The following is a 19,843-nucleotide window of genomic DNA, read 5'->3' as shown; positions in this document are numbered from 1 at the left end:
AACAGTGCTCTCTTGTGAATAGTGACTTTGCTATGTGAATGAAGCTTTAAGGAAAGAATTTGAGTCTGAAATTGGGGCCCAACAAGGTACCTTCTGGCGCGTGCCTCTACGCACTCCCTACGTTTAAGATTCGAAAGACTAATAAGCCAGGTCATAAGTTGACAAAAAGGTCATCTATTTAAGTTCCCGTGCGCTAGATGTTTTCAGCTTATCATGGTTGCCTTTTTAGGGACAGCCTTGTAAAGAACGGGCCCTAGCCTATAGTAACCGAAACTTTAAGAGTATAAAAAAAAAAATGAACTGTCAAGTCAGGAAGATTCACCATTTGAAGCTGATTAAGGAATTGTATTTGAATAATGAAAAAAAAAAAACAAAGCAATAAAAACTAACTGAAAGTGAAGAGCAACATTAAGACTGAAAACAAACATAAATTATTCCGTATATGAGCGGGCCTGTACCCTCCTCAATCCTTTGCTTTTTACGGTAAAGTTTGACTTTTTGTCTCAATTCTCTACGAGGGACTGCTGAAACACAAGGGCCGTTATTTAGAATAAAAAACTTTTCAAAATACTAAAAAACTTTAGCGTAAAGAGTGAGGGGAGGAGGAGGGACAGTCCCAATCATATGGAATGATTTCTGTTCGTTTTAATTTTTAATGTTTTCCCTAATTTTCTGTTTAAATGCCTTATGTCCCCATAATTTCTTATCTTTTTCCAAATCTTTTCAGGAAATCTCTCCCCCCCCCCCTCTTAGTAGAAAATTTCCTCTCCTCCAATAAAATTCTCACTGAAAATTCCCCCACGGGAAATTCCTCTCACGTAATTCCCCTCGGAACTTTACCCCGGACAATTTTCTCCTCGCTGAATATTCCCCTCGTAAAATTTCCCCTTGACAATTCCTCCTGAACATCCTTTCTATATGTAAAAATGAGTCACTAAGTAAGACAAATAGAAAGGGGGGGGGGGGGAAAAAAAAAGGACAGAGAAAGTAAGACAAATTAAAAGAATTCCGTATCTGAATTTGGAAAATCCCACCCCTGTGTCAAATTCACCCTGGAAAATTTGCCCCACAAAAAGTTCGCCCTGGAAAATGTCATTCCCAAAGAGAATTCACCCCATGTAAATCCCCCCCCCCCGAAAATTTGTGGCGAAAACAACCTATGGGAATGTCAAGAACAGCCTAAAACGCCACAAACGTGATGTCGGATTAAATTGAAAACTGCTCCATTGGGAACTCCATAGCCAGGAACTACATTTAGAAGAATTACAGTCCCCCATCCTGAGTAACCAGGAAAATCCTTTTTTCGCATTGGAGGCACATTGGAGTAATATCTGCACTTTTCTTTCCTTTTTTTCCTTTTTCTAGTGGGGTGCTGATTCATTATAGATTATATCGTCGATTATCGTTCATTATAGATTATATAGTCGTTATAATGATTATAATCAGCGGAGACTACTTTACATTAAACGTGTAATTTAACATGGAGATTTTGTCAGTATGCCAACCAACAGTCACAGCCAATATGGCTCAGCCGTCAGGCGTGCCTGCCTAAATAGCAAACGGCGTCGTTCAAGCATGTACACAAGTTTTTTTTTTTTTTTTTTTTTTTTTTTTTTTTTTCCTCATATATATATAAATATATAATGCAAGATAATAAAAAAAAATATTATTTGATAAATTTAATAAGAAAACCCCAAAAATTCTTGAAAATTTAGGATTTGGGTAGGGACCATGTTTCCCGATGCCCCCAGACCTTAGACCCTGATCAAACAAAGAAAAATATAATTGCCAGCCATTTAGCCCACATAAAAAATACTATTCTCTGCGTTCGGTCCCCCATGGCCCAAGCACTTGCAGATGCAAAGTTCAAGTCGTTCAAAAATATTTGTTTTTGGCTCTTTTCCACACCCCATTCTGGGTGAATCAACTTTTTGGTCAATTGTTTTTTTTTTGCGCATTGAAGCCCCCTTGACCTAAGTATATCCGTCTCAAGCTAATTGGAAAAAAAAACATCTTTTGGCTTTTTGGGCCTCAGTTTTGGGCAGTCAAGTTTTCACCAAAAAGTTGGCAACCCTGCTGCAGAGCAATATTGCATAATTTTCTCTTGATACTGGAATTGTGCTGTGAAATGTCTGATCAGTGAATTTATATCACTAAATGACTTTTGTCACTAAATTTAGTGTGTACATTGTTACCGAAAAGCTCTTAAGTCTGTTCTTAAATGCCTGTGTCCATTTGCTAAATAATAAAACTATTTAAGATTTAATGGTTAACGTTTAAAGTTCAAACTATTTTAAAATATTGAAACTAATAACTTAAAAAGTTTATAACTGTTGAAAGTTTAAAACTATTTTCAAAGTTTTAGTTAAAAATTCTTAATATTTAATGTGTTCCATGTCTAATTCTCTTATCCAATTCTATGGTTCGCAAGAAGCATGCTCAAAGCTACATTTTTCTTTTAAGATTCTTTCAATCTTTAGTGGTAGGAAACGGGTGGAGGTAAGAATTTTTTTTACAGGAACTAATTTCGGCCATCTGTGAATGATCCTTGATCCTGGGCAGCAGTGACGTGACTGACGAACACAAACATATCCTAGTTTGGCTTAAGCATACATAAACATAATGTAGCTTACCCAGACCGGGCATATACAGTGGCATCGTTTCAGGGGGGCAGTCGCCCCCTCCCCAATAATTTGGAGAAGAATTATTATATAGCCCATGCCATATAATGTGTCTGCATTAAATGGCAGACCACATTGGCCTGTCATAATATAAGAAAAGGAAACGCTCTAAAATGGGGTTTTTAAGGCCAAACGAGAATACTGACTAAAAAAAAGTGACAGGACAAACGCCTCTCTTCTTCAGCGCGAAACGAAATAATATATTCAAGAAAAGTGCCCAATGTGAAAAGAACCAAAAAACCAATGAAAAAACAAAAAATTAAAACATGAATAAAATTCAATAAAAGCCGAAAATATAAGAATTAAAACCAAATACCTAACAACCATAAAACTCGAAATATTCGCTTTGTTAGTTTATTCTGTATTCTCGTTTGCCTTAAAAACCCCATTTTTGATCGTTTCCTTTTCTTATAAAATTAATTAAAAAAAGTTTCCGAAAAATAAGTTTTTTAAAGAAAAGTAAAGGCCATCTGTGAAAGGTCCTTGACCTAGGGCAGCAATGACGTGACCTGACGAGAAGTCCATTTTCTCTTCTACCTTGTAAATATTTCACCAATAAAATATAAGGAACATCATTGCCGATGTGAAAATTTGGTAATCTCACTAAATTTTCGTTTTCTTAAGGTATTTCATGCTATTCGCGCCATTTGGACTATGCCAGATTTCGTGCCATTGCTGATGAAGTTGGTGCATATTTAATGGCAGATATGGCACACGTGAGTGGGTTGGTTGCTGCTCGCGTGGCCCCATCACCATTTCCTTATTGCGACGTCGTGACGACAACAACACATAAAACACTGCGTGGGCCTCGTGCTGGCATCATATTTTTTAGAAAAGGTTAGATATTAAATACTTTCATTTTGTAACAAACCTTAGATATTTCGTTAGTAACGTTAGGCAAACGTTAGGTAACATACTCGGGAACAAACGTAGATATTTCGTTAGTAAAGTTAGGCAAATGTTAGATAGCATGTTCGGGAACATATTTATGTTTCTAGAAAAGGTTAGATATTAAATACTTTCATTTTGTAACAAATGTTACATATTTTGTTAGTAACGTTAGGCAAACGCTAGGTAACATATTCGGGAACAAACGTAGATATTTCGTTAGTAACGTTAGGCAAACGTTAGGTAGCATATTCGGGAACATATTTATATTTTTAAAAAAGGTTAGATATTAAATACTTTTATTTTGTAACAAACGTTAGATATTTCGTTAGTAACGTTAGACAAACGTTAGGTAACATATTCGGGAACATATTAATATTTTTAGAAAAGGTTAGATATTAAATACTTTCATTTTGTAACAAACGTTAGATATTTCGTTAGTAACGTTAGGTAACATACTCGGGATCATATCTATATTTTTAGAAAAGGTTAGATATTAAATACTTTTATTTTGTAACAAACGTTAGATCTTTCGTTAGTAACGTTAAGCAAACGTTAGGTAACATATTCGGGAACATATCTATATTTTTATAAAATGTTTGATATTAAATACTTTCATTTTGTAACAAACGTTAGATATTTCGTTAGTAACGCTAGGCAAACGTTAGGTAACATATTCCGGAACATATTTATATTTTTAGAAAAGGCTAAATATTAAATACTTTCATTTTGTAACAAACTTTAGGTAACATATTTGGGAACAAACGTAGATATTTCGTTAGTAACGTTAGGCAAACGTTAGGTAGCATGTTCGGGAACATATTTATATTTTTAGAAAAGGTTAGATATCAAATACTTTCATTTTGTAACAAACGTTAGATACTTCGTTAGTAACGTTAGGCAAACGCTTGGTAACATATTCGGGAATATATTTTTTTTCTGGGTTCTCTGCCGGTACTAAAGGATGAATTCAAATGCAAATTCCTTAGGGGTAAACAAAGGAAACTCATTTTGTCGAATTTTCTTTTAATATTAAATTCGTCAATTCCTTTGTGGTATTTCTCGTTTTATTTGCTGCTCGGTATAATTCCTTTTATTTGAATCTTGACAAATGCCTAATGTAAATATACATATAGTCCCATAAATACCCCGTCAGTTTCTTGGCTATATCGTACGTCAAAGGTTGCCACTCTTCGAAAAAGAAGGCTTTGCGATCAGCAGGTATGGACTGCTTAGCCGCGGAGTTTCTGGGCTCTATTTTATCTACTGATTTTCACGGGCGTCAATTCATGAAAATGTAAAGGGGGCCAATTTTTTTCTTTTTTTGATTTTTTTTTCAATGAAAATGCAAAATGTCTATCTTTCAGAAACTGAGGGGGGGGGGGATGGCGAAAACATACACCCTCTCCCTAATTGACGTGCATGCTGACATCTATTTAGCTGTCTCTATTATAAAACAGTTATTCATTTATTTGTTTCATTTTGCTTATTTATCCTTTCATTTAATTTTTACTTAAGTTTTAATTTATATTTTATTCCACGTCGTTGATTTATTACATTTATTATATTATATTTATTTTCATTTATGACTATATTTCCTCTTTAAGATTATTTCATTTACATTAATAGTTTTACTTATATTTCATTCGAATTTTGTTTAGATTTTCAATTGGGATATTCTAGTCCTAATTCTCACTTTTGAATTTTCAGTTGGCTTTTTTAAGGTTTTAGTGGCAGAGCATCATCGGAAAAATTGCCCCCCCCCGCTTCCAAAATCAAAATTTGCAACTGTCTCTCCCGATCAAATCTGAGAAGTAGGTAAACATAGTGTCAACTTAAATTTTTGTTTCGTGGCTACTCTGCTGGATAGCTCTGCTGGAGTTTTCCTTTTTTTATATATATCGTTTTATTGCCTTTTTCTATATATGTTTTGCTTTGGCTAGTTTTTATTCGGTTTCCTATTCTTCGTTTTTAAAGGCTTTTGGAATTGAAGCCGAAATATTCGGACTTTTATTATTATTTTGGAATAAAAAGTTTTTTATTTAACTGTCTTATTATTTTTTTTCCATTTTTTGTATACTTCCATGGCGATTTTAAATAAAAGGCTTTATTCTAAGAAATTGCCTATTGTTTAATCTATATTCAGTTTAATTAGATCTCAAAAATCAGGTTCTAATATTCTTTCCTACGCACGGCTATATATTTTAAAAACTTTCACTCTTCTGAAAAACGATTTAAGGTAATGGACCATTTAATAACCTTTATATATTATATTTATTTATATTATTGTACGAGGAGCACCGTGGCCTCACCGTCGGGCCTCGGCACACGGCACGCGGCCGGTATCTATATATGGATTCTCATTCTCGCTTGTCTTCTAACCACAGTTAGTAGATTAAAGTTAGTTTCTTCATGTCATGACGTCACCACAGGTTCGATACAGTCACACTGTGAAAAATACGAACTATATCTTAAAGTCCTAAACTTTAGATTATTTTTGTGGCCAGTTATTGATGTTTCTTGTTTCCCAACCGTATATTTCATTGTCGATTTTTTTTCATCTTTAAATAAGAAATTTTTTTTCCACGGCTTTTGCTATAGCAGTGTTATAGATGGCAAATACATCTTTTTCAGTTTCCAGTCACAGATCACTGTTCAAAATTTCGTTTGTAATTCAATGTGATTTTCGCTGTCGTTTGTTCCATGCCTTTTTCTTTAGCTGTTGCGAATCTCACTTTTACTAGTTTTCCAATCACATTTATATGTGCTTCATTTTTATCAATCAACCCCTTAAATATTTTAAATGACCCTAAATTATAATTAGCGCCTTTGTAAAATCACGTTATTTGTTATTGGAAATTAAGTTTTACCTTGGCTTGTCTTTTGTCATTATGAAAAACATAACGTCGAACCTTTGTTTTTCTTTAACAGAGGCTGATGCAGCATCAGGTTCCTGGCTAACGTACTTATAAACTATAATGTCGTTATTTGCAGCTATTAATTAAAAAAAACTTTCTCCACAAAATAAGTTTTTCAAAGAAAAGTAAAGAACTCCATTAAACAAAAAATGAGCAAAAACAAAATCGAATAATCTACCAAGCGTGAAAATACCACAAATCAACACAAATGAATGTGCTTTGTCAGTTTAATATACATATACTGATATTTAGTAATCAAAATGTTAATATTATTTGATTTATTAAAGTTATAAAAGTAAAAGCATTTATCATTTTTTTTTAAGTGAAAAGTGTAAATTTTGTTCTGGCCTAGGAAAGGCATAGGGGTTTTGAGCCCAACTTATGTTAATTTTTGCTCGTTTTGAGTTTGACTCGTTTTTTTTTTTATTTTAATTTCTGTTCGTTTTGGGTTTCATTTATTTATTGATGCTGATTTGTGGTAGTTTCATGCTTGGTAGAATATTTGACTTTATTTTTGCTCATTTTTTGTTTAATGGAGTTCTTTACTATGGGATCAGCCTTGGCACCAGTTCTTAGTGAGGTGTTTCTACAATATATCGAAAATAATATCTTCAAGCAGGAATTCGAGGATCTCCAACTCTACATGAGATATGTAGATGATAGCTTAATAATTTGGAATGGGACAGAAGACAAATTAAGATCCTTTCTCAATACTTTTAAACAGCAGGATCCAGATATAAAGTTCACCATTGAACTTGAAAATAACCACAGTTTACCCTTCTTAGATGTTCTCATTACCAAACGGGAAACTAGGTTTGACTTGAGTGTATACAGAAAGCCAACTCATAGTGATGGGTTGGTTTTGGTTTATAGAGCGTTTGTAGTGTGTTCCTCTGATTTTGAGCTGAAGACTGAACTTGATCTTATAAAAGATTTTCTTATAGGCAATGGTTACCCCCAACAAGTTATTGATAAGGCTATTTCCAGGAGAAAGATTAGCACAAAAACCAAGAGCTAAAACCCTTTTTGTCATTACCTTATATTAAGGGGATTACTGACATTTTATGGTCCAAACTCACTAAGCTAGGCTTTAAGGTGTTTTTTCCTTCTGGAATGACCGTCTCCTCCTTCTTAAACATAGGCAAAGATAAGATCACTTCTGATTCACCAGGAGTATATGAGATTCCTTGCAGTTGTGGTGATACCTATATAGGTCGTACCATGAGATCTCTACATCACCGATTAAAAGAACATGCTGATTCCATTGATGCCTGCCTTTAAAAGACAAAGCTTAAGGAGAAAGATAGTTTTTTTGCACTGGCCCATCATATTTTTGAAAACCCTTCTCACTCCATTGAGTTTGACCAGGCTCAACTTATTGCTATTGTTCCATAATTCTTAAAGCATAATATCAGAGAAGCTCTTGGAATTGCTAAAAACAAACCAGCCATCAATAAAGACAATGGAGAGTTCCGCATCAGCGAAGTTTGGGAGCCCATTACTCATAGGCTAAAAACTCGCAAAAAACTCCATCCTACTTCTATAGACCCAACCTTTTTTAGATCTACTAGGATAGCGGCCATCAACGCCTCTACCAAAATCCGGGCCGTATTACAACAATAATTCCAGGTTCGACTTATTATTAGTGTTGTTCAGTGATTTTAGTTTTATTTTATTTAGTGATTTTATATTCTGGCAAGAGTCTTGAATTTGAACCTGATGATGACAGGCACAGGTCCTGTCGAAATTATCGTTCCAAGATAACACAATACCTGACATCCATAGCTTAGGTAAGCTTATTACCATTATCATGTATAAGAGTCAGGTTGGCCTCAGAGAATATATAAGTTATGCCCTGGGGGCATACAGGGTTTTGTAGAAGGCGCAGTCGTAGAAACTTCAAAAGAGGCTCATTCAATTGGAAATTCAAAGGGCTAGTGCCCTTTTTAATAGTCGAAAGTGATTGGAGGGCAACTAGCCCCCCCCCCACGCCCATCACATCCAATCAACATTTTGGGATACCCATTTTGTTAAGCATAGTTGATTTCCTGATAGAAATTATTTTTGGAGGAAGAAAATCCCCCGGAGCCTTCAGGGTATGGGTTGTAAGTTATGCCCTGGGGGCATACAAAGTTTTTATCGAAAGTGTTGTTCATAGAAACTTCAAAAAAGGCTCGTTCTATGGGAAGTTAAGAGGGCTCGTGCCCTTTTTAATAGTCGAAAGTTATTGGAGTGCAACTAAACCCCATCTCACGCCCACCTTTTCCCCAAACACATGCAATCAAAATTTTAAGATATCCTTTTTATTCAACGCAGTTTTAAGTTCTGTAAATTAGGTCTTTGAGGATGACAACCCCCTCAAAGCCCTCAGGACAAGGGTTGTAAGTTATGCCTTGGGGCATATAAAGTTTTTATAGAACGCATTGTCGTAGAAACGTCAAAAAGGGCTCATTCGATTAGAAATTGAAATCGCTAGTGCCCTTTTTAATAGTCGAAAGTAATTGGAAGGCAACTAACACCCCTTCCACGCCCACCATTTCCCCAAACACATCCAATCAAAATTTTGAAATAGCCATTTTGTTCCACGTAGTAAAAGTTCAGGATATTATACCTTTGAGCAGGACACTCCCGCCACAGTCTTCGGAGCAAGGGTTACGAGTGAGTCCCTGGGGGTATTTTAGTTTTTATTGAAATCTTTGTTGAAAGATAACGAAAAGTTGATTCATCTATAGGATATTCTATTAACTGGAGTTATTTTCTTTATTTAAAATAGATTTAAGGGAAAATAACATTTCTCTGATATCCCCTTGTCCCCCAAACACATCCAATCAAAAATTTTAGATATGTATTTTGTTCAGTGTTCTGGATTTCCAGATAGAAATTATTTTTTTGAGGAGGACACTCCCCTACAGCCCTCAGGGCAAGGGTTGTAAGTTATGCTCTGGGGGCATATAAGGTTTTTATAGAACGCGTCGTCCTAGAAACTTCAAAAAGGGCTCTTTCGATTGGAAATCAAGATGGCTCGTTCCGTTTTTATTAGTAGAAAGTGGTTGGAAAGCAAATAACACCGCTTCCACGCCCACCATTTCCCCAAACATATACAATCAACATTTTTAGATAGACATTTTGTTCCATGCAGTTTAGAGTCCAGGGAGTTATAGCACTGAGCAGGACACTCCCCCCACAGTCTTCAGGACAAGGATCACGAGTTATGCCCTTGGTGCCTATAAGGTTCCTATGGAAATCTTCGTCGTACAATCTTGAAAAAGGGCTCATTCGATTGAAAATTCAAAGGGCTAGTGCCCTTTTTTAATAGTCGAAAGTGATTTGAGCGTAACTCCCCCCCCCCCCCCCTCACGCCCACCTTTTCCCCAAACACATCCAATCAACATTTTTAGATAGCCATTTTATTCAACGCAGTTGAAAGTTTTGGAAATTAGGTCTTTAAGGATGATAACCCATCCCCCCATCCATCTCCTAAGTAAAGAACGATGTGGGCACAATGTCCCATGTCCAATGTCCATCCCCCATCCATCCACTTCGTATCGAAGGAGTTGTCGTGGAAAATTTGAAAAGGGCTCATTCGATTGAAAATAGAAAGGGCTGATGCCCTTTTTAATAATTGAAAGTGATTGGAGGGCAACTAATCCCCCTTCCACTCCCACCTTCCCACGCCCACCCTCCCATTTGCCCAATATGTTTAAAAACTAAATGTTGCCATAAGATTAGATAATAATGCGCTGTGTTAATGCTAATTCTCAATAAGGCATCTCAGAAGTATCCCAAGAACGACTGAGGGTATTATGTTCAAACTTTCGGGGCTACTTCTGCTCTTAAAATTTAACCAAATCAAAATAGCGTAAGTGTATCCAAGCTATCAAAGAAAGTAAACAGATTTTTTTGCCAATGGTATCAAGTGTTTTTACTTTTCTTGATGGTATTAAGTTTTCCATTTCAGGTCAACTAGAGGAGCTAAAGTAAATTAAACAGTACTATTTGTGTCCAGATTTTTAAAAGGCTGTATGTTGTTAAAAATTGCTCAAGATTTTTCTCCAGCATACAAATAGCAGGCCAAACTACAAAGTCTTAAAAAACGAAAAGATTTAAAGTATTATTTTTTTTTTCCCTGAAAAGTCTATGTGAATATAAAACGAACAGAAATTAATTAAAAAAATTTTCCACAAAATAAGTTTTTCAAAGAAAAGTAAAGAACTCCATTAAACAAAAAATGAGCAAAATTAAAATCAAATTATCTACCAAGCGTGAGACAACCGCAAATCAGCATCGATAACTAAATGAAACCCAAAACGAACAGAAATTACAATAAATAACCGAGTCAAACTCAAAACGAGCAGAAATTAACATAAGTTGGGCTCAAAACCCCTATGCCTTCCCTAGGCCAGAACAAAATTTGCACTTTACTTAAAAAATACTAATGAATATGCATTGTCAGTTTAATATACATATACTGATATTTAGTAATCAAAATGTTAATATTATTTGATTTGCTAAAGTTATAAAAGTAAAAACATTTATATTTTTTCAGTAAAGTGCAAATTTTGTTCTGGCCTTGGGAAGACATAGGGGTTTTGAGCCCAAATTATGTTAATTTCGGCTTGTTTTGAGTTTGATTCGGTTATTTATTGTAATTTCTGTTCGTTTTGGGTTTCATTTATTTATCGATGCTGATTTGTGGTAGTCTCACGCTTGGTAGATTATTTGATTTCATTTTTGCTCATTTTTTGTTTAAGGGAGTTCTTTACTTTTCTTTGAAAAACTTATTTTGTGGAAAAGTTTTTTTTTAATTAATGTTGTAAATAGGCGGAATTATTCGTCACTCCAGAAATTACATTTCCTTTTAAATATAGATTTGTCTCTCAGTGTTAGTCAATCTAAAGTACTAGTTCTTTTGTTGATATGTTTTTTTTTTTTCAATAAACCCTTTTTTCTCTCTCTCTCAAACAGCTCAAAAAAAGTGTCCTCCAAAAGCAATGTATAATGCGATTAGCAGCTTTTGAAGGAAATCTTTTACCTCTAATCTTACTTCTTATGTCGTTTTTTTCTTAAAAAAAAAGAAGCAAAATTCTTTGAGTATCATCAAAATTTTCTGTTCAATATCCTATTTGTAGAAAAACTGGGTTTTTGGAAATTTAATTTAATAAAATTTAAATCAGTTTAATTAGTATTTAGTTGTTCAGACTGATATCAGTGAGCTCAAGGATCCTAGCACTTCTGATACAGCAAAGAGACAAATTTGAGGTGAGTCATTTAAGATTAAAAAAAATAAATTCGGCAGAAAAGCTAGCCTCTCAGAAATTTTAATTCAATCAAATTTAAATTACTTTCTAACATTACTTTGACTGAGATCAATGATCTCTAAGATCTTAGCATTTTGATAAAGCTAAAAGACAAAATATGCAGTGAGTGATGTTAGATCAAAAAAGTATATTTGGTAGAAAAACTAACCAATCAGAAATTAAATTTAATCAAATTTAAATTACTTTACTTACTATTTAATTACTGTGACTGAGACCGGTGAGCTCTAAGATCTTAACACTTTGATAAAGTAAAAAGAGAAAATTTGAGCTGAGTGATGTAAGATCAATGAAGAACAATCATAGCCTCTGAAAATTTGGCTTATTATTTCCTCAAGTCTCCCTGACTATTCCTTCAAGAAAAAAAAAGGCATATTGGGACATATATAATCATCTTTATTTTAAAGTGGACTTTGGTACAAAAATATATTTTAATATATACACTTAACGTTATATTTATTTTTAGACAAATTATATGAGTATCCTCAACTTTCATAATTGTTTTGATAATGTATTGGTTTCTCTTTGTACATCGGAGTGGTTGTCTTGTATTGAATTTCTTTGTAGCTCTTTGTTTCTGGGTAGCTCATTTGGCTGTAGGTTGGTTTTGAGTATGTCGTTCTGGATTCACGGCGGTTTCTCCTTGAAGATTTGGTGTGAGGTTTAGGGGCGTAGTCGTTTTTCTTGTATTGTGATTCGCTGTAATCTGGGTATTGATATTTCTTGTTTACTTTTCTGTAAACAGGCTTTTGGTATTCATCTGTATAATCTGATTTTTCGTAGTTTTTGGCTGAGTATGTAGTTTTCTTATTTTCTTCCATTTTATAGTCAATTTTCATGTATTTGGGGGCGTCATACTTGTCTTTCTTCTCTTCGTACTTTGAGACAGCATATTCTCGTTCTTTATTTACAGGTTTTGGATGCTCAGACATTCCTTGGTATTCTAGGGTGGTGTATTCAGGCTTCTTATATTTAGATTCAGAGTATTCTGGCTGTTTGTACTTGGGATCAGAGTATTCTGGCTGTTTGTACTCGGGTTCAGAGTGTCCCGGCTGTTTGTACTCGAGTTCAGAGTGTCCCGGCTGTTTGTACTCGAGTTCAGAGTATTCTGGCTTCTTGTAACTAGGTTCAGAGTATGCTGGCTGTTTGTACTCGGGTTCAGAGTATTCTGGCTTCTTGTATTTAGGTTCAGAGTATTCTGGCTTCTTGTATTTAGGTTCAGAGTATTCTGGCTTCTTGTATTTAGGTTCAGAGTATTCTGGCTTCTTGTACTCGGGTTCAGAGTATTCTGGCTTCTTGTACTCGGGTTCAGAGTAGTCTGGCTTCTTGTACTCGGGCTCAGAGTATTTTGGCTTCTTGTACTCGGGGTCAGAGTATTCTGGCTGCTTGTACTCGGGTTCAAAGTATTCTGGCTTCTTGTTCTCAGGTTCAGAGTATTTTGGCTGCTTGTACTCGAGTTCGGAGTATTCTGGTTGCTTGTACTCAGATTCAGAGTATTCTGGTTGCTTGTACTCAGATTCAGAGTATTCTGGTTGCTTGTACTCAGGTTCAGAGTATTCTGGCTGCTGGTATTCGGGTTCAGAGTATTCAGGCTTCTTGTATTCGGGTTCAGAGTAATCTTGTTTCTTGTATTCGGGTTCAGAGTAATCTTGTTTCTTGTATTCGGGTTCAGAGTATACAGGTTTCTTGTATTTGGGCTCAGAGTATTCTGGTTGTTTGTACTTGGGTTCAGAGTATTCTGGCTTCTTGTGCTTGGGTTCAGAGTATTCTGGCTTCTTGTACTTGGGTTCAGAGTATTCTGGCTTCTTATACTTCGATTCAGAGTATTCTGGCTTCTTGTACTTGGGTTCAGAGTATTCTGGCTTCTTGTACTGGGGTTCAGAGTATTCTGGCTTCTTGTACTGGGATTCAGAGTATTCTGGCTTCTTGTACTGGGGTTCAGAGTATTCTGGCTTCTTGTACTGGGGTTCGGAGTATTCTGGCTTCTTGTACTTGGGTTCAGAGTATTCTGGCTTCTTGTACTTGGATTCAGAGTATTCTGGCTTCTTGTGCTTGGGCTCAGAATATTTAGCCTTCTTGTACTCGGGTTCAGAATATTCAGACTGCTTATACTCCTGTTCAGAATATTCAGGCTGCTTGTATTCAGGTTCAGAATATTCAGGCTGCTTGTATTCGGGTTCAGAATATTCAGGCTCCTTGTATTCGGGTTCAGAATATTCAGGCTCCTTGTATTCGGGTTCGGAATTTTCAGACTGCTTGTATTCGGTTTCAGAATATTCAGGTTGCTTGTACTCGGTTTCAGAATATTCGGGCTGCTTGTATTCGGGTTCAGAATATTCAGGCTGCTTGTATTCGGGTTCAGAATATTCAGGCTGCTTGTATTCGGGTTCAGAATATTCAGGCTGCTTGTATTCGGGTTCAGAATATTCAGGCTGCTTGTATTCGGTTTTAGAATATTTAGGCTTCTTGTATTCGGATTCAGAATATTCGGGCTGCTTGTATTCGGACTCAGAATATTCGGGCTGCTTGTATTCGGGTTCAGAATATTCAGGCTGCTTGTATTCGGGTTCAGAATATTCAGACTGCTTGTATTTGGATTCAGAATATTCGGGCTGCTTGTATTCGGGTTCAGAATATTCAGGCTGCTTGTATTCGGGTTCAGAATATTCAGGCTGCTTGTATTCGGGTTCAGAATATTCAGACTGCTTGTATTCGGTTTCAGAATATTCAGGTTGCTTGTACTCGGGTTCAGAATATTCAGGTTGCTTGTACTCGGGTTCAGAATATTCAGGCTGATTGTACTCAGGTTTAGAATATTTAGGCTGCTTGTATTCGGGTTTAGAATATTCAGACTGCTTGTACTGGGGTTCAGAATAATCAGGCTGCTTGTAGTCAGGCTCAGAGTATTCTGCCTGTTTATACTCTGGTGTAGAGTATTCTGGCTGCTTGTATTCTGGGTGGTTATATTCGCTGGAATATTCGGGCTTCTTGTATTCTGATGTAGAATATTCAGGCTCCCTGTACTTGTTTGTAGAATACTGTGGTTTGTTGTTTTCTGGTGCTGAATATTCAGATTTCTCGTATTGTGGTGTAGTATATTTTGGCCCTGGATATTTTTGCTTTACATACTCGGTTGTGGAATATTCCATGTACTTGTCTTCGGAATATCTGGGGGTTGTATGTTCGGGTGCAGAATATGCCGGCTTGTTGTATTCTTGCGTGGAATATTGTGGTTTTTTATACTCAGGTTGAGAATATACTGGTTTCTTGTATTTAGGTTGGGAATATTGCTTATTGTAAAGCGCGTCGTACTCATGGCTATAAGTCGATTTTTTTGCATCTTCATATGTAACATTTGCTGTGTATCCAGAGATGGCGTCGTTATAGTAGGTGACAGTTTGAATTCTACCATCTGGCAACAATGTTTTATAACTGCCCCTTGTAACACCATTTTCATCTGTATACTGATCATGGGAATAATCATTTTTTGAAGACTCGTCTTTCACATGTGTACTTATGTTGAATGGTCTGACCTGTAAGAAAAAAAATTTAGTTTTTTGATGTCCTTGATGAAGCGTTAAAACATTGTAATAATTTATCTAGGCTGGTAAATTTGATTAATTTAAAATATAAATGAAAACAATGAAGTTTGTTTTATAGCCCTTCAAATGAAGTCTCCTTTATAGAAGTTTCTTGAATGAGTTTGTCGATATCAGTGCTTTACTTTTTTTTTTTAATTCTTGCCCCTTTGACGATCGGCTGAATTGTCTATAATGGTATCTAAAGGTTTTTGGCTTGAATGTCTTTCGGCTTTAACTTTTAAAACCTTGGAAATATGGGAACCTGGTAGCCCCTGCCCTTATCTCTATCCATGTGATTAATTCAATTATATAGAACAAAAAGGCTAATTTGATAAATTTTTTTAAGATCGAGTTGGAACATTAAAAGATAATTCTCTGCGTATATTGTCATGCCTATGCGGAAAGGGCGTATCTGATATTTTGACGAAATATTTCCTTTAATTTTGCACCAGAATAGCCTTTTTCTGAAGGTACGGACGTATCCAAGATTTTTTGTCGGTGGAGGGGGGGAAACAAAGTTTTTCCGGGGGGTTTTACTAAAAAAAAACTTTTAAAAAGCATCAAAAATTAGTTTATATTGAATTTTGTTATGTTTTTACGAGTTGGATAGATATTTTTGGGGAGGTTCAAACCCCCTAACACCCTCCCCCCTGGATACGGCCTTGGGTGAAGGATTTAAAGGAGGAAATTTCAAAATTAAGTTCCATAGCTGAATAATCTGGCTGCATTTTGCTGAATAATATGGCTTGTCATGGAGGGACCTGGGTTTCCTTGGAAACGGAAGTGAATTTAAATAATAGATACAGGCAGGAGATTTGAAATAGGATTTAGGCGGATGGGCATGGGGGTGCACTCTGGGCTCGTGCCCTTACTGAAATAAGTTCTTGTGTACATGCTTGGTATTATCAACATTTTTCCCTTTCTTTTTAGGTTTTAAACAACTTTTAGACCTCTAAGAAAACTTTGAGGTGCAAATAAATTTAGAGAAACTCAATATTTTTGAAAAATGATAAAAAAACAGGCTTTGTTGTTGACCGAATGAAAGAAGTCGTTTTTGATATAACAATACTTTATTCAACAACGTGGATACGACATTTTTACTTTCTTCCGTGATTTGAATTTTATTCGAATTTGATTTGAATTTTATAGTGATTAAACGTTATCCTTTCAATTTCACTTTTTCGAACTATTTGAATTGACTGTAAAACTGTCCATTGAATTGTAAAACTCTCAGCAAGAAGGGAGAGGGAATAAAATTCACAATAACAGTTTGTCATTTGTTTTTTTAACTTCTAGATTTAAAGAACTTTTTTGGACTCAAAAGTAAAGTAGAGAAAGTAGAAAAGATTTTATTTGAAACGATTCTTAAAATTATTTATTAGGACTGAAGACGTTAATCCTAAAAACCGTTAAAGTTCAAAACCAACGTTAATTTTGACGTCAAAAGACGAAAGACAAAATGTTTCTGTTCAAAAACAAAACTGTTCGAATGGGCGACCGTTTTGTCCACAAACAAGTAGCTGTAAATCTTGGACTGCTTGATCTGTCGAAACACTCGATATGTGCTCGAAATATCGAGTCTGCTCGACATTTTTGTGTGCATTTACAGTTTTATTTTCCATTCGCTATTTTTTACTTTACTTTGCGAAAAGGGCATAACATTTTTTTTATTTAAACCTTTTGAATTTGACCTAGCACAGTTAAAATTAAAAATTGAGTACGTATTATCTTTGTAAAATGGTAGCATTTGAAATCAGTCTAAGTGATAATCTAGTGTTATTTTTATATAATATTTTCTTTCAAACATCTTTTACACCCCCCCCCCTGATTTATTCGCGTTTGAATGGGAAGGGATTACAATTTGTCTGTCACTTCTCTGGCCCACATTTCTCTGTCACACATTTCTTCAAGCATTAAGTTCCAAGCACAGTTAATATGAAATTTAAACAACTAAATATATCTTAAAAATTAGCAAAATTGGGGATTCAGTTTTTAATGAAAATAACCATCGTGTACAGTTGTGGAGTTTTTGGTAGTGGCAGGGCCGTATCCAAGATTTTTGTACAGGGGTACAAAAAACATAAAAAATTTGTTTTGTGTATTTTTATTTCATTTTTGCGATTCGGACATACATTTTTTGTTCGGGGTAGGGGTTTCAAACCCCTAACCCCTTCCCTGAAGGCGGTCTTGGTAGCGGGCTTTAAATTAAAAAAGGAAACTTGGGTGACGAATCAGTAGAAACATAAGCTAAATATATAATACGCCAAACAGCCTAAAGAGCCTCGGTACTTCAAGCTAATTGTATTAATTATATGATAGTATAAAGATAAACTTATAATACATAATGCATAGTCAAACAGTTCGTGGTAACGAACTGTAAGTAAGGAGCGACCCGGCTCAATAGTAACCGAAACTCTTATTGAAAGGAATTTTGATACCAGTGGTTACATGAAAAGGATCAGATTTTTATACTGATTTCCAATAAATAAGTTTCATCAAGGTTAGTTTTACTCATCAAAAGATACGAGCCTGACAAAATTTGCCTTATTTTCGAAAAAAGGCGGAAACAACCCCTAAAAGTCATAGAACTCTAATGAAAATCACATCATCAGATTCAGCGTATCAGAGAACCTCACTAGAGAATTTTCAAGCTCATTTCTGCAAAAATGTGGAATTCTGTATTTTTTCAAGAAGAAAGATCACGGATGCGTGTTTATTTGTATTTTTTTGTTGTTTTTTTTTTCCCAGGGGTGATCGTATCGACCCAGTGGTCCTAGAAAATCGCGGGAGGGCTCATTCGAACGGAAATTAAAAAGTTCTAGTGCCCTTTTTAAGTGACCAAAAAAATTGGAGGGCAACTTGGCCCCCCTTCCACGCTCATTTTTTTCCCAAAGTCACCCAATCAAAATTTTGAGATAGACGTTTTGTTCAGCATAGTCAAAAATCTAATTAATACGTCTTTGATCATGATCAGCTCCGTCACAGGGCCCGGGGGAAGGACAGTAAGTTATAAGCTGCGCCAATTGTTTAAATGTAGTATTGGTTATTGGGAAGTATACTGGCGTTTTGAGTAGGAATTTTTTTCTAGTGGGGGGTCGGGGTAGGGGTTATGGGGGAGGATCTTTCCATGGAGGATATTTCATTGGGGGAAGGAACATTTCCATGAAGGGGGCGGCAGATTTCCCAGCATTATTTGAAAAACAATCAGAAATTAAATAAAAATAAACAAGTTTTTTTCAACTGAAAATAAGGAGCAACATTAAAACTTAAAATAAACATAAATTATTACGTATATGAGAGGGTTCGCCCCCTAGTCAATACCTCGCTCTTTACGCTAAAGTTTTTTAGTACTTTCAAAAGGGCTATCTATTCTAATTAACCGGCCTTTGTGATTCAGGGGTTTGTGATTTCGGACAAAATTCGAACCTTAGCGTAAAGAGCGAGGTATTGACTAGGGAGCGAACTCCCTAATATACGTATTAAAAATTTATGAATATAGAAATCCGTTACGTAAGGTAATTCGTAAGTTTCGTATATTTATTACTAATAAAAACGTTCGTAAATAAAATTTATTTAAATGAAAGGGGCTGTCCCCTCCTCAATACCTCGCTCTTTACGCTAAAGTTTTTTAGTACTTTCAAAAGGGCTATCTATTCTAATTAACCGGCCTTTGTGGTTCAGGGGCTTGTGATTCGAACAAAATTCGAACTTTAGCGTAAAGAGCGAGGTAACTAGGGAGCGAACTCCCTAATATACGTAATGAAAACACACGAATATAGAAATTCGTTACGTAAGTTAATTCGTTAGTTACGTCAGAACAAAATTTCGAGAAAGCCAATTAGCCAAAAATAGGAAAATTAATATGCGAATTTCATTTTAAATATTCATGTACGGTGAGCCAAAATCAAAGCTTCATTAATTCAAAAACGTTCAGAAATTTAATAAATAAAACAAGTTTTTTTTAACTGAAAGTAAGGAGCGACACTAAAACTTAAAACGAACAGAAATTGTTCTATATATGAAAGGGACTACCCACTCCTCAATGACTCGCTCTTAACGCTAAATTTTTTATTGTTTAAAAAAATAGAGTTGTGAGAAAGTCAAACTTTAGCGTAAAGAGCGAGGCGTTGAGGAGGGGACAGCCCCCTTCATATACGGAATAATTTCTGTTTGTTTTGAGTTTTAATGTCGCTCCTTACTTTCAGTTAAAAAAACTGTTTTTTTTTAGTTAATAAACTTAATAGGATCCACTATAGAATGAAATCATGCGGGGATCGTTACACAATGTTTTTTCTCTTTTTTTGTAGTTTCCTAGATACTAGAAAAGAGATTGATTGAAGCTGAACAATCGACAGATTACAAATAGTTATGCATTTTCTGGTAGAAGCTAGTGCCAAATTTCAAAAAAAGGAAACGTGGCTTAAAAAAACAAATCATAGTTATTTCACGCAGCCCCTGCT

The 19,843-nt window shown here is 35.4% G+C and overlaps 2 protein-coding genes across 2 annotated transcripts in view; one reads left to right on the top strand and one right to left on the bottom strand.

The window, feature by feature from the left end:
- The window catches only part of LOC148942305 (serine hydroxymethyltransferase-like), a 139,699-nt gene that overhangs the window by 66,566 nt on the left and 53,290 nt on the right, over positions 1 to 19,843 (top strand). The window contains exon 5 of the mRNA XM_089102899.1: positions 3,306 to 3,518. Coding sequence (XP_088959025.1) covers positions 3,306 to 3,518 — 213 coding nt within the window. The remainder of the gene's footprint in view (positions 1 to 3,305; positions 3,519 to 19,843) is intronic.
- LOC148942306 (uncharacterized) overlaps positions 12,208 to 19,843 on the bottom strand; it is a 28,197-nt gene continuing 20,561 nt past the window's right edge. The window contains exon 3 of the mRNA XM_089102898.1: positions 12,208 to 15,335. Within this exon, the coding sequence (XP_088959024.1) occupies positions 12,288 to 15,335 (3,048 nt within the window). The 3' untranslated portion in view covers positions 12,208 to 12,287. The remainder of the gene's footprint in view (positions 15,336 to 19,843) is intronic.

This window comes from Artemia sp. Qi Xiang Cuo, chromosome 17 (genome assembly GCF_049724085.1).
Source record: "Artemia sp. Qi Xiang Cuo chromosome 17, ASM4972408v1, whole genome shotgun sequence".
NCBI lineage: Eukaryota > Metazoa > Arthropoda > Branchiopoda > Anostraca > Artemiidae > Artemia > Artemia sp. Qi Xiang Cuo.
The sequence above is the reverse complement of the archived record's forward strand: the minus strand, read 5'-3'. Positions and strand labels throughout refer to the sequence as shown.